The sequence below is a fragment of the Molothrus ater genome, chromosome 27 (genome assembly GCF_012460135.2).
Source record: "Molothrus ater isolate BHLD 08-10-18 breed brown headed cowbird chromosome 27, BPBGC_Mater_1.1, whole genome shotgun sequence".
Classification (NCBI taxonomy): Eukaryota; Metazoa; Chordata; class Aves; order Passeriformes; family Icteridae; genus Molothrus; species Molothrus ater.
Genome location: NC_050504.2, coordinates 4,784,056 through 4,796,558, shown reverse-complemented (window position 1 = coordinate 4,796,558; position 12,503 = coordinate 4,784,056). Strand labels below are relative to the sequence as shown.

General features: G+C 69.1%; 3 protein-coding genes across 4 annotated transcripts; 2 read left to right on the top strand and 1 right to left on the bottom strand.

Annotated features, from left to right (window-relative positions):
* The first annotated feature begins 3 nt into the window (after positions 1-3).
* On the top strand, positions 4-2,610 carry ASB16 (ankyrin repeat and SOCS box containing 16). The gene is made up of 5 exons (XM_036399158.2): positions 4-620; positions 898-1,165; positions 1,495-1,987; positions 2,159-2,272; positions 2,352-2,610. Exons 1-5 carry the CDS (start codon positions 311-313, stop codon positions 2,535-2,537), a joined length of 1,371 nt encoding a protein of 456 aa, XP_036255051.1. The 5' UTR covers positions 4-310; the 3' UTR covers positions 2,538-2,610.
* A 465-nt stretch (positions 2,611-3,075) lies between these two features.
* Positions 3,076-4,995, top strand: TMUB2 (transmembrane and ubiquitin like domain containing 2). Of its 2 annotated transcripts, XM_036399108.2 has the most exons (3): positions 3,076-3,141; positions 3,383-4,116; positions 4,380-4,995. In XM_036399108.2, the coding sequence occupies exons 2-3, from the start codon at positions 3,659-3,661 to the stop codon at positions 4,747-4,749; spliced, it is 828 nt and encodes a 275-aa protein (XP_036255001.1). In that variant the 5' UTR covers positions 3,076-3,141; positions 3,383-3,658; the 3' UTR covers positions 4,750-4,995. The 2 variants fall into 2 exon arrangements, with proteins under 2 accessions (XP_036255001.1, XP_036255002.1); XM_036399109.2 differs by lacking the exon at positions 3,076-3,141 and having other exon boundaries at positions 3,212-4,116.
* Positions 4,996-6,264: 1,269 nt separating this feature from the next.
* Positions 6,265-12,253, bottom strand: ATXN7L3 (ataxin 7 like 3). Its single transcript, XM_036399131.2, has 13 exons — positions 12,081-12,253; positions 10,501-10,607; positions 10,281-10,413; positions 9,740-9,911; positions 9,133-9,230; positions 8,902-8,924; positions 8,783-8,828; positions 8,489-8,520; positions 8,308-8,376; positions 7,991-8,034; positions 7,812-7,883; positions 7,347-7,480; positions 6,265-7,047 (listed from the first exon to the last, which is right to left on the bottom strand). Exons 2-13 carry the CDS (start codon positions 10,549-10,551, stop codon positions 6,896-6,898), a joined length of 1,026 nt encoding a protein of 341 aa, XP_036255024.1. The 5' UTR covers positions 10,552-10,607; positions 12,081-12,253; the 3' UTR covers positions 6,265-6,895.
* Positions 12,254-12,503: the final 250 nt, after the last annotated feature.

The following is a 12,503-nucleotide window of genomic DNA, read 5'->3' as shown; positions in this document are numbered from 1 at the left end:
TGTGTCCTCGTGTGTCACCCCTCTGTCCCTTCCCTGGGTGGGAGGAGCCGTTCCCCAGGGTCTCACAGGACTGAGGGGGGGTCCCCATATCCCTCCCCATGGGACATCCCCACCCCACACCCACCAACAGGTTAAACTTTCCCGCACCCCGTGACTCTGTTTACCACCAGGAGTTATTTATAGGACCCCTGGCTCTGGGATTTGATTCCACATCCGTGTGTGGGGCACAGCCCTATTTATAACTGCCCTCCCCCGAGGCTCAGGGCGCCGCTCGCTGTCCCCAGAGCCTCCCCTGCCCTCCGGGGCTCCCATGGCCCACGAGTCGTTCGCCTTCAGCCCCTCGGCGCTGCGCTCGCTGCGGCTGCAGCGGGAGCTGCTGGAGCGGGACGATCGGCGCCGGGCGCTGGCCCGGGGCTCGGCCGAGCGCCGCCTCCTGCCCGGGACCCCCCGGCAGCCCCCGAGCCCCCCCCGGCGGCGCCAGTTCTGCCGCGACCCCGCCGTGCACAACGCGCTCTACGCCGGGGACCTGCGCCGCGTCCAGAGCATCTTCAGGGACGAGGCCACCGCCAATGTGGTGCTGGAGACGGTCAGCGAGGAGCTGGTGTGGTCACCGGAGCAGGGTACGGGTGGAAAGAGGGACGGGGGGGGGGCCTTCCTTTCTTCTCCCTTCTCCCTTCCCCTTGAAAAGCAGCTGTGGGGCCAGGAAAGGGGTGCAGCTCCAGGTGGGCAGGGGGGAGCAGGGCCGGTTCGTGGGGGAGCAGGAGTCAGGAGTGGGGTGGGTGTGTGGGGCAGCCCCACGGTGCCCCCCTACTCCCTCACCTCGGCAGGGCTCTGGGTGGGTGGGTGCGGGTCAGGGGGGTCCAGCTGCTCTCCGGCAGCCCCCGCTGACCCCCGCAGGGCTCTGGGTGCTGAGCCCCCGCCGCCAGCACACCTCCGCCCTGCGCATCGCCGCCGCCCGCGGCTACGAGGACTGTGCCCGGCACCTGCTGCTGCGGGGGGCGGCCGTGGATGCTGTGGTGGGGGGCAGAGCCCCCCTGCACGACAGCGCGGCCGCCCCCCACCCCAACTGCGCCCGCCTGCTCCTGGCCTTCGGCGCCGACCCCAACGTGCTGAGCGCCGACGGCTCGGCCCCGCTGCACCTCTGCACCGCGCCCCATAGCCTCAGGTACGGCCTCACCTGCGGGGGGGGCCCGGCCAGGGTGGGGTTCATCTGCGTGAGAGGCCCCGCCCATGAAATCCTCACTCCTGCCCCACCCACACAATCTGGGAGCCAGGGGCCTGTGGGGTGTCCTGGGAGGGTCCCTGGGGTGTCCCTGGGGGTGTCCCATGGGTGACAGGTCTCTCCAGGGTGTCCCTGGGGGTGTCCCTTGGGAGTCAGGCTCTCCAGTATGTCCTGACGCTGTCCCTAGGGATATCCCATGGGAACCCTGGCATGTCCTGGTCGTGTCCCATGGGTGCCAGAGTGTCCCCTCACCCTTTCCACCCTTTCTCCAGGTGTGCGGAGCTGCTGCTGGCGCACGGCGCGCAGGTGAACCTGGGCACCCGTGACCGGCAGGTGACAGCCCTGCACGTGGCGGCGCGCCAGGGGCTGGTGGCCCACGTGGAGCTGTACCTGCACCACGGCGCCGACCCCTCCCTGCGCACCCACCAGGGCGAGACCCCCCTGAACGCGGCGGCGGCGGCGGCCGAGCGCCCCGAGGACGCCGAGCGCTTCCTGCGCGTGGCCGAGCGGCTGCTGGAGGCCGGCGCCGAGCCCGGGGCCGCGGGGCGCAAGGGCCACACGCCGCTGCACAACGCCTGCGCCAACGGGCACCCCGCCATGGCCCGGCTGCTGCTGCGCCACGGCGCCGACGCCACCGTCCCCAACGGCGCCGGGGACACCCCCATGGACTGCGCCCTGCGTGCTGTGCGCGAGTACCGCCAGCAGCGCCCCGAGGAGACCCTGGCCCTGCTGCTGGACCACGGCGCCCTCCCCGCGCACCCCAAGGTGGGGCAGGGCATGACGGGGGGCACGGGGAGGTGATGGGGTCACACCCTGGTGACCCAGTGACACGGCTCTGCTGGCAGATGCTCAGGCTGTGCCCCCCAAGGTGGGGCAGGGGGCACGGGGAGGTGGCGGTGGCAGTGTCACTCCCCAGTGACACGGCTCTGCTGGCAGATGCTCAGGCTGTGCTGCCAGCACCCGCCGGCGCTGGAGGTGATGCTCAACGCCTACGACCGCGTGCCCCCCGCCGACGGCTGGGTGGAGGCCGTGCCCCCCGAGCTCTGGGAGGTAATGAGGTGTCCTGGGGGGTCCTGGGCTGTCCCCGTGTCCCCAGCCCAGCCCACTGAGCCCCTGTCCCCCCCCGCAGGAGCACCAGGAGTTCTATGCCTCGGCCGTGCGCATGGCGGGACGGCCGCGGCGCCTGCAGCACCTGGCACGTGTGGCCATCCGGCGTCACCTGGGCGCCCGCTGCCGCGCCGCTGTCCCCAGGCTGGCACTGCCACCCCCACTGCGCCGCTACCTCCAGCTGCCCATCGAGGGTCTCATCTCCTGAGGGCACTCCATGTGTCCTCACTGGTGCCCCCCTGCCCCGTGCCTTGGTGTCAATAAAGGACGTGGCAGAGGTGGCCCTTGAGGTGTCTTTGTCTCTGTGGGACCAGGGTGGGCAATGGCAGCTGCTGTGGGGACAGGGGACTGTGGGGACAGGGAATGAGAGGGAAAAGGGGACTGTGGGGACAGGGGATGAGGGGGGACACAGCCAATGGGTCAGAGGTGGCAGGGAGGGGACAGACAGGCCCTGGCGGATGCGGGGACCGTGGACGGGGGTGACAGCGCGGCCGGGGGGGTCCGGTCCCGGTCAGGCCTCGTGGCGGGCGGGGGGGGGGTTCAGTCCGGGGGTTCCCACGGTTCTCCCGAGACCCCGCCCCGCCGCGGCTGTGACTCCGCCCCCAACAGACCCCGCCTCTCTTCACAGCCCCCGCCCACTCACAACCTCGCCCACTTTTAGGGCGCGTCCTATTTGCTCCACAACCCCCTTTGACCACGCCCACTGGGCGCGGCCGTGACGTAGCCCCGCGCGCCCGCGGCCCCGTCCCGCCCCCTAGCGGCGGCGCGCTGTGACGTGGCGCTTCCGGCGCGGGCGGCGGCGGCGGGAGGCGGTGAGTGGGGGGGGGGGGGGGCACTGGGACCCCCGGGGATGGCGGGGACACCCCGGGACCGACAGGGGCACACCGGCACTTCCCGGATGGCCGGGAATGTCAGGGACTCACCGGCACCCCCGGGATAGACGGGGACCGGTAGGGACACACCGGGACCCCCGGGGACGGGCAGGGACATCCCCGGTTCCTCCCGCCCCGCCGTGCCCGGGCCCCGCTGACCGCATCGCTCTGCTCCGTCCAGGTCGGGGATGGCCTGACCCTGCCCCGCTGGGCACCGAGGGGCTGCGGGACCCCCCGGGACCGCCGGGACCCTCCGCCGGGCCCGGTGAGGTGAGCGCAGCGCTGCCGCTTCGGCGTCTCGGGAGCGAGGAGGAAAACCCGCAGCGAGGAGCTCCCGTCCCTGCGGTCTCCGGGCACCGGGAGCAGCCCCGGGGTCTGTTCTGAGCCCGGAGGCGGCACCGGGGCCGCCCCGCTCGGTCACACCGGGCACCGCTCGGTGCAGACAGGGGTCGCGGAGATGGAGCCCCCGGCCGCCCCGCTCATCCCGGGGGTGGGGGACGAGGTGACGCTGGTGGCCGGGGTGGCCGTGCTGGCGCTGGCTCTGGTGCTGGCCTGGCTGTCCACGTACGTGGCCGAGGGCAGCGGGCAGCTCCTGGGCACCGGGGACGCGGCCGTCATCCGCCTCGGGCCCCTCCCGCCCTACGCGGGAACCGCGGGAGCGGCCGAGGCCCCGGAGCCCCCCGGGAGCCCCGAGAGCGCGGAGGAGAAAGCGGAGGAGGAAGGGGGGGCGGCGGCGCGGGCGGACAGCGGGAGCGGCCCCGGTCCTGGCCGGGAGCAGCTGCCGGACGCCGAGCCCGGAGCCCCCGGGGCGGGGGACGCGTGCCCCGGCCTCATCAAGATCCGCCTCAAGTTCCTCAACGACACCGAGGAGGTGGCGGTGGCCCGGCCCGAGGACACCGTGGGGATTCTCAAGAGGTGAGGCCCGGGTGTGCAGCTCCCTCCCACGGACCGGGGGAGGGCTTTTATCCCTCCCGTTGTGCCAAAAATACCCCGTGGGCTTTAAAACAGCGAGTTTGAAAGAGGCGGCGGTGGCGCGGTGGCAGTGCCATCGCTGTCCCCTCCCCGTTACACAGTGCGGGGTTCCCACCCCGGATTGGGTCCATGTTGGGGGGGTTCCCAGCCCGGGTGGGGGTCCCTGAGCCCATCTCTGCCGCCTCCAACCCTCCCTCGTCCCGCAGCAAATACTTCCCGGGCCAGGAGAGCCAGATGAAGCTCATCTACCGCGGGCAGCTGCTGCAGGACCAGGCACGGACGCTGCGCTCGCTCCGCATCACCGACAACTGTGTCATCCACTGCCACCGCTCCCGGGGGACCGGCGCGGCCACCCCCGCCCTGCCCGAGCCCGGCCCCGCCGGCCCCGCGGCCCCGGCGCTGCCGCTGGGCGGGGGGACGCTCATGGTGCCCACGGTGATGGTGGTGCTGGCGCTGGGCTGGTATTTCCGCATCAATTACCGGCAGCTCTTCACGGCCCCGGCCACCGTGTCCCTGATCGGTGTCACCGTGCTGGTCACCTTCCTGGCCTTCGGGGTGTACGGACAGGCGGGGTGAGGGGGAAGGAGCGGGGGAGGCACCGCGGTGTCGCTGTGCCCGCTCTGTGACCGGAGCCAGCACGGTGGCAGCTCAGCGTGTTGGTCCCAGCCTTGCTGCCGGACTTTACCCCCCAAAAAGGGGCTGTGCCCCCCCTCAAACCCCACTGCCCGGCCCCAACCCCAGCTCCGGGGAGTGGGACAGCACCGGAACGGGCCGTGGCTTCTTCCCAAGGACTTTTTAATGCAAATAAAGGGTGTCAAGTCACCCCAGTGGTTGCCTTCCTGCCCTGGGGCTGCTCTCTCCTACCCACCGACACTTCTGGGGGGTTATAAAAACAAATCCGGCCCCACCCGTGGTGAATGGAGTGCGGGGGAGATGGATTCGGGGTGTAAAGGCCCTGTTTAATTAACGAGCTGTAATTAATGCCAGGGATACCAAGTCAAGATGCAGTTTTATTTACAGGGGCAGCCACAACCCACTCACGGGACACACAGACCTCACAAGGGCTCAGTTCCCCTGCGGGGGGGACACGCAGAAACACCGGGGGAGGGGGGGGTGAGGACACCGACCTGGGGGGGTCACAGGGGACGCTCTGAGCCCCCTAAACCCCACTGCACCCCTTGGACCCCAAATTTCAGTGCCTCTCTCCTGCAGGGAAAGGGGCTCAGGCTGCCTCCCCCCACAGCCCCAGCTCGCCGTGCCCCCCTCCCCAGGCAGTTTGGGGTGGTTCCCCGTGTTTTTGGGTGCCCACAGCCCCGTGCTCGGGCCCTGGGGCACGCAAAGGCCAGCTTGGCATGCCCCGGTGGCCAGACCCGCCCAGCCCCAAAGCTGCACCAGGAGGGGGCACACGGGGGTCCCCATGCAGGGGGGGGCTGCAGCGTTCTGAGGTGCCCAGGGCTCTGCAGGACCCCCGCGTCGCCCCCCCCAGCTCAGCCTTTAGCAGCAGTTTGAAAACAAATAGTGAATCCAGAGTCAGAGCACCATAATGTGTGAGTCCCAGCGAGAGGAGGAGCCAGGGCACTGGGCTGGGGGGACAGACAGAGCCCCACGCTGGGGACACACGGCCAGATGGGGGGGTCAGACAGCAGAGGGGATGGAGCCAACCCTGTCCCCAGCACAGCCCCTGGGATGGAGGAAACTGCGGGGAGGGGATCACAGGGCAGGGGGTGAGCTGGATCCAGCCAGAGGGTCCTGTCCCCCCCCGGCCCGCACAGCGGGGCGCTGGTCCCGGCCCCCCCAAACTAAAGCAGAGCCTGTGGGGGTGCAAACAGCCGCCAGAGTTGTGGGGGTCCCCACTGACCCCCCGAGTGCAGCAGCAGGTCCCCAGGCACGTGTGGAGGGCACGCAGAGCTGCCCTGGGGACACCAGGAGTGGGGGGGCTCTGCCTTGAAGCTGGGCTGGGCTTCCCCCCCAGTTCTGCTCCATTCCCAGCTCCACCCCGGACGTCCCTGCCAGGCTGGGGTCCCCCCTCCCCGAACAGTTTGGCACAGGGATGGTCATAGCAGCTCCCCCCACCCCCAGACCCACCCCCGAACAGCCCCAAACATGAAGGATGCAGCATGCAGCCCCTGTGAACCCCTGTGTGGGCACTGCCAGGCCCTCGAGACCCCCAACAGCTGAATGCAGGCACAGCTGAACAGATCTGGGGGTGACAGGGTGCTCTCCCTTGTCCTCTGAGTGGGAAAGGCCCCCTCCAGTGTGACCCCCCCTCCTGAGCCAGCCCGACCGGCGAGTGCCAGCCCAGGGCAGGGGCTCACCCCAAAACCCCAGGGCAGGGGGGACTCACAACCCCCTGACCCCAGACCTGCCCAGGGTGTCCAGGTGCCCCCCACCCCACTGGGGTAGGTGAGGAACGGGTGTGGGGGGGGCACAGCTGGCTTTGGGGGTGCTGGGAGGGAAGGGGGGGCTGTACCCCCATGTCACAGGGTGACCCCCGACAGGAGCCCCAGGTACAGAAACTGTCACAGAATAAATAGAGGCACCGGGGCAGGGGGGAGGAAGGGGAGCACTAACGGGGGCTCCCCAAATCCAGCCCCACTCCAGCAACAGCTGAGTCCTCTGTGCCCTGGTACCCACGTTGTGTCTGGCCCGGGGGGTGCCTGGGGGCTGTCCTGGCCCCTGTCCGTCCCTCTGTCTGTCCTGCCCCTCCCCAGCTCGGCGGGGCTCAGTTGTTGATGTCGTCGTAGATGCTGGGGGTGTGGGGGGCGGGGGGCTTGGGCTTCTTCTTCTTGCTGGAGCCGAGCCCTGGGGCGCCGCTCACCAGCCCCAGGTGCGGCTTCTTCTTCTTGGTCTTGCGGGACTCGGAGTTGTTTGTACCTAGGGAGGGGAGAAAGGGAAGAAATGGGGGTGTCAGGGAGGAGGTGAGCCCCAAAACAGAGGGGATGATGCCCAACTCTGGTCAACACCCAAGAAAATGTACCCCAAAATGTTCCTGCCTCTCCCAAGTGGAGGACAAGGTGCTCCAGGCTTTGGAGCCATGGTTTGTTCAACTCCTCTTGCACTGGGGACATGCCAGAACAGCCGGGTTTGCCCCCACAGAGGGATCTGTGCCCCAGGATTTGCCCCTCAGAGGGGTCTAGGCCCCAGGATTTGCCCCCCAGCCCCTGAACACTCACTGGCTTTGGAGGAGGCCGAGTCAGAGGGGGAGATGTCGGAGGAGCCGTCCCACTGCAGGCGGCTCATCAGGGCTTGGCTCTCGGCCACCTCGAAGCTGTCGTTCTCCACGCCGCCCTCGGCCTCGGGCAGGGACCTGGGCACAGGTGTTACACAGGGCAGGTGGGGACAGAGCCCCCCCCAATGCCAGGGGGACGCCCAGGGGCAGGGACCTGGGCACAGGTGTTACACGGGGCAGGTGGGGACAGAGCCCTCCCCAATGCCAGGGGGACGCCCAGGGGCTCAGCCCAGCCCTCACCATCCTGCTGGGCTGCAGATCCCAACCCCAGCCCTGGGCTCCCATCCCCTGCAGGCCTCTCCAGGGCTGTCCCTGTCCCCAGCCCCACCTGAGCACCCCGTGCAGCCCCCCCAGTCCCTGTTCCACAGCGACCCCAGGACCTTGGGGACCCCAATGTGCAGCCACTTACGCAGAGGGCCCGAGGAGGTAAACCCGGACTGCCCTGCGCTGCTCATCCGTGTGCTGGGGACACCGCAGGGACCTGGGGGGGAGACACGGCACTGAGATGGGCCTTCCCCCCTCCCATGGGATGCTGGGCACCCGGGGGAAGCCCCCAGAGTGAGCAGGGCCAGGCCAGGCCGCCCTCACCTGGTGCACATCTTCTTGGTGTGTTCGGAGATGACCCCGCATTGCTGGGGAGGGAAGGGACAGGTGAGTTCAGGGGGACAGGGGAGTGACCCCAGGGCTGTGCTGCACCACCACAGGCTCCCAGTGCTGAGTCCCAGACAAAGTAGCCACCACCCCACGATCAGGACCTGCTGCACATCCCCATTCCCAGCCTGGAACCCAGCCCCAGTGGGATGGAGCCCAGCTGGGAGAGATGCCCAGGGTCCCATCCCCTGTGGTGTCCAGCTGGGAGGGGCCCCCCCTGTCCAGCTGGGAGCCCCCCTGCCCCATCCCCTCACCGTGGTGAGCAGCGTCCGCAGCTCCTCGGGGCCCAGCGTCTCGTAGTTGATGCCAGCTGAGTTGCTGTACTGGGGGGGCAGAGAGCAGGCTCAGGCCTGGGGGAACCCTCCTGGGGGGCACCACAGCCCCTGGGGAGGCAGAGCAGGGACTGGCAGCCATCGCCCCCCATCCCAGGCTCACCTTGAAGGGGTCGGGGTTCCCGCCGATCTCACCTGGGAGGGAGGAAAGGTGAGGGGGGGGGGGTCCTGTCCCCAGCCTGGCCCTGCCTGGGACCCCCAGGGCCCCCTCCCACCGCCACCACCCCAGCCAGGGAGAGCCCCGCCTCCCCACGAGCCCCACCCACTGCAGCTGCCCCACCCACCCCAAACGCCCCACCCCTACACGTGCCCAGCCCATGCAAGCTCTGCCCCAAAGGTGTGAGCCCCCTCCCCCGTTTTTAGCCCCACCCCAAAGGTGTGAGCCCCGCCCCCTCACCATTTTTGTGTTTCAGGGACTTGGACCTGCGGGGCGAGTTGGGGTTCTGCAACAAGAGCGGGGTGTTGGGGGTGTTCTGTGTCCTCCCCGCGCCCCCCACCCTTCCCTGCACCCCTCACCTTATCCGACTTCCTCTTCTTTGCTGTGGGGAGAGACAGAAAGGAAAGATTTGACCTTTTCCAGGGCATGCAGCCCCAAGCCCAGAGCCACTGCTGCCTCCCCAGGGCTGGGACCACCACCCGTGGCTGCTCTCCCCCTACACACCCACCCAGGACTGGGGTTCAGGGGCCATGGGGCCATGGGGCAGGACATGTCCCCCAGCCCTCAGGACACCAAGGACCCCTCCCCACCTTTCTTCTCAGAGCCATAGGACCAATCATTGTCATTGATGTCATCGTTGTCCTCCTGGTCACTCTCTGACTTGTTCAGGTTGTTGCTGCTCGCGATCCTGAGCGGGGAGGGGACGGAAATCATGGCTGGGGTCTGCCCCACGTCCTCCACGGAGCCCCAGCATCCATCCCATGTCCTCTGGTACCCTCCCATCCTCCCATGCCACCCAGGATCCAGACAGGAGTCCCCAGCAGCCACCAAGGCAGGGGGGACAAAGGACTCAGGGGGACACAGGACTCAGGGGGGCCAAAGCACCCAGGGGGGACACACAGGACCCGGGGGGGACACACAGGACCCGGGGGGGACACACAGGAGCCAGGGGGGACACACAGGAGCCAGGGTTCCCAGCTCTTTTTCCCAGGAGGGATAAACTGTCAGGAAGGAACAAGAGGAGCTCCAGAAGGAACCAAGCCGGACACCCCCAGGATGGAAAGCGAGGAGCGGGGAGACCCAGACTTGGCCGAATTCCCATCCCAGGCTCCCCAGAGCTGGAACCCACAGCACCCCAGGGTGAGGCCCCCACAGCCAGGCCCCGGTGCCTGGGTTTCCTGGGAGCTGCAGCCCCACCTGCGGTTGGCGATGCGGCTGCTGTTGCGGCCCATGCCCAGGCACTTCTCCAGGTGCGGGGCGAAGCGCGAGGCGGCGATGCTGCGGCTGCAGTTGGGGCACACGCACTCCTTGTTCTTCCACTGGTTGTACACCTGCCCGAAGATGTCCACGCCCGGCTGGTCCACGATCTCTGTAGGGGGACACGCTCAGCCCCTGCCCTGACACCCCACATCTGCTCTGGGGGGTCCTCGGGGCTGCCAGACCCTCCCCGCAGCCTCAGTGGAGCTCGGAGGAGCTGAAACCAGGGGGTCTCTGCCACCTCCCACCCACACCCCAGCTGTGCCCCCCAGGGCCCCAGCACCACGTTTTGGGGTTCAGTGCCCCCCCATTGACCCGTCTGGTCACTGTTGGGGGGACATTTGGGTATTTAATCCCCGTCAGCAGCCCTCTAACCCAAATCCCTGTGTGTGGGGACCAACAGTCCCCTCAGAGAGCAGGGGCCTGGCTGTGTCCTTGTCACCAGCGTCACCCTGAGCCCTGGGGAACTCGGGGGGCTCACCAAAGTCCTTCATGCTGTCGGGGTCCGTGTCATCCAGGAAGAAGTACCCACACTTGACAGCCCGGTGCACCTCAAAGCACAGCCCCAGGCAGGCATCCTCCACCAGCTCCGTGTAGATCTCGTGTGCGATGGCCTGGGGGCCCAGGGGGGCTGTTAGGGATTGGGGGGGGACATACGGACACCCCAGGGGACAGACACACCCCCAGAGGGGGCAGCTCACCTCCAGTTTGCTGTTATCCAGGCCAGACAAAGACATATCCTCCATTTTCATTTGCAGCTGCTTGCGGAGAAGTCACGCCGAACGCTCATAGCACGGGACACGGGGGGCTGGGGGCATGGGAGGGTCTCACTGGCACCTCAACCCTCACCTGCAGACCCCTCCCCAGCCAAAACCCCACTGCACACCCTGGGATGTCCCCAAGCTGCACTTTGGGGGATCCCCAAGAGGAGTCCCGGGGTTAAACAAGCCAGGAGTGAGGTAGGGGGGGATCCTGAGGATCTCCCAGCTGGGCAGGACCCTCCCCAGCCTGGCATGGATGCCCCCAGGTTAGTGGGGGACACTGGCTGACAAGGGTAGGATGTCCCCAGTCCCCCACTGGCCAGCCTGGACGTGCCTGGCCTTCAGAGAGGTGTCAAACCCCCCAGAAGCCCCACATCACCCCCCATTGTCTCAGGACTGTAGGTGAGCACGGGGGACTCAGGGTGTCCCCAAAGTGTCCCCTCCCAGTGGGTTTTGCTGCATCACCCTCCCTTGCAGCAGATGGAGGGGGGACAGGGCAGGGAGGGGAGCACCGTGTGCCCCCCCCAAAATGGGGCCTGGCCACCCCCCAACAATGGGAGTCTAAAGACCCCAAAGTCATGGTCAGACACCCCAGCACCCATCGGTGCTGACCAGTGGAACCCCTGATTGTCACTGGGGGAGCTGTGGGGACTCTGCCCGGCCACCGGGATGGGGAGGACACAAGAGGGGTCTCCCCTACACACCCCAATCCCCCTGATCCACGGATTTCTTCCTTCCACAACAGAAAGAGGAAACAGGGGCTGGAATCGGCTCAGCCCCTAGCACCCCCCAAGCTGAGGAAGAAAAGGGAGAGGGAGAACGGGGGGCTCAGGGGGTCTCCCATAGGGCTGGGGGGGCCTGGGAGGGTCCCAGAGGCTCTCAGGATCAAGGTGGGGGTAGGGAATGAGGGGTCTCAGGGCCTGGGGGCCCAGGGCTGGTGCTGGGAGCTCTCAGGAAGGGAGGGTGGGGGGCACAGACAGGAAAAGGGGGGGTTAAGGGCGGCTCGGGGGGGTCTCTCGCCAGTCTGGGGGAAACAAGGGAAGGCCCCAGAGCTCTCGGGAGTGGATGGAAAAACAGGAAAATGGGGGGGGAAGGGAGATCTCAAGGCCGGGGGGTCTCACATAGGGCTGGGGGGCCCAGTGAGGGTTGTGGGGACTCCCAGGAATCGGGGGGACAGGAAAGAGAGGAGAAGGGGATCTCAGGGATCCCCCACAGGCCTGGGGGAGCCCGAGAGGGCCCTGGGGGCCCTCAGGTAGAGAGCGAGGGAGGGGGAAGAGGAAGGGGAGGCTCAGGATCCCGGGGAAGGTCCCGGGGCCTCTCGGACGGGGGGTGGGAGGGCACCGGCGGGGCGGTCCCGGGAGGGTCCCGGGGCTGATCCCGGGCGGATCGCGGGGTCCCGGGGCGCCCCGGGGCGGGGTCAGCAGGCCGCTCTCCGGTGCGGCGGGGCCCCACGGGCGGGCGGGCAGGGCCCGGAGGGCGGGAGCTCCGGGCCGGGAGGGGCGGCTCGGGCGGTCACTCACCGGCGCGGAGGGTCCGCCGGGGTCGGGGCGGGGCCGGCTCAACGCCCCCCGCCGCTCCGGCGCGGGGCCCGGCGGCGACTCGCCATGGTCGGGGCCGGTGCGGGGCCGTGCCGAGCGGACGGAGCGGCCGGGCCGGGCCTGGCGGTGCCTCCGCCCGGCGGCGGCGGCGGCGGCCCAGGGGGGTGAGGGGGGTGAGGGAGGGGCGGGGCGGCGCGCCCGGCGCGCGCACGGCCCGGCCCCGCCCCGCCGCCAGCGGCCAATGGGGAGGCGCCGTCAGGGGCCGCGGCCAATGGGAGGGGCCGGAGCCGCCGCCGCCGCGCGGGGCCTCGTCAGAGTCACGGGGGAAGGGCGGGGCGATGGGGGCGGAGCCAGAATGGGCGGAGCTGTGGTGGGCGGGGTCTGAAGGGGCGGGGCCCGGAGCCC

Coding starts and splice junctions, on each gene's coding strand:
- ASB16 (XM_036399158.2), top strand. CDS start 311: ATGGCCCACGAGTCGTTCGCCTTCAGCCCCTCGGCGCTGCGCTCGCTG. Junction 621..897: donor GGTGTGGTCACCGGAGCAGG/GTACGGGTGGAA, acceptor TGACCCCCGCAG/GGCTCTGGGTGCTGAGCCCC. Junction 2,273..2,351: donor TGCCCCCCGAGCTCTGGGAG/GTAATGAGGTGT, acceptor CCCCCCCCGCAG/GAGCACCAGGAGTTCTATGC.
- ATXN7L3 (XM_036399131.2), bottom strand. CDS start 10,551: ATGAAAATGGAGGATATGTCTTTGTCTGGCCTGGATAACAGCAAACTG. Junction 8,925..9,132: donor CTATGGCTCTGAGAAGAAAG/GTGGGGAGGGGT, acceptor CTCTCCCCACAG/CAAAGAAGAGGAAGTCGGAT. Junction 7,481..7,811: donor TACCTCCTCGGGCCCTCTGC/GTAAGTGGCTGC, acceptor ACCTGTGCCCAG/GTCCCTGCCCGAGGCCGAGG.
- TMUB2 (XM_036399108.2), top strand. CDS start 3,659: ATGGAGCCCCCGGCCGCCCCGCTCATCCCGGGGGTGGGGGACGAGGTG. Junction 4,117..4,379: donor ACCGTGGGGATTCTCAAGAG/GTGAGGCCCGGG, acceptor CTCGTCCCGCAG/CAAATACTTCCCGGGCCAGG.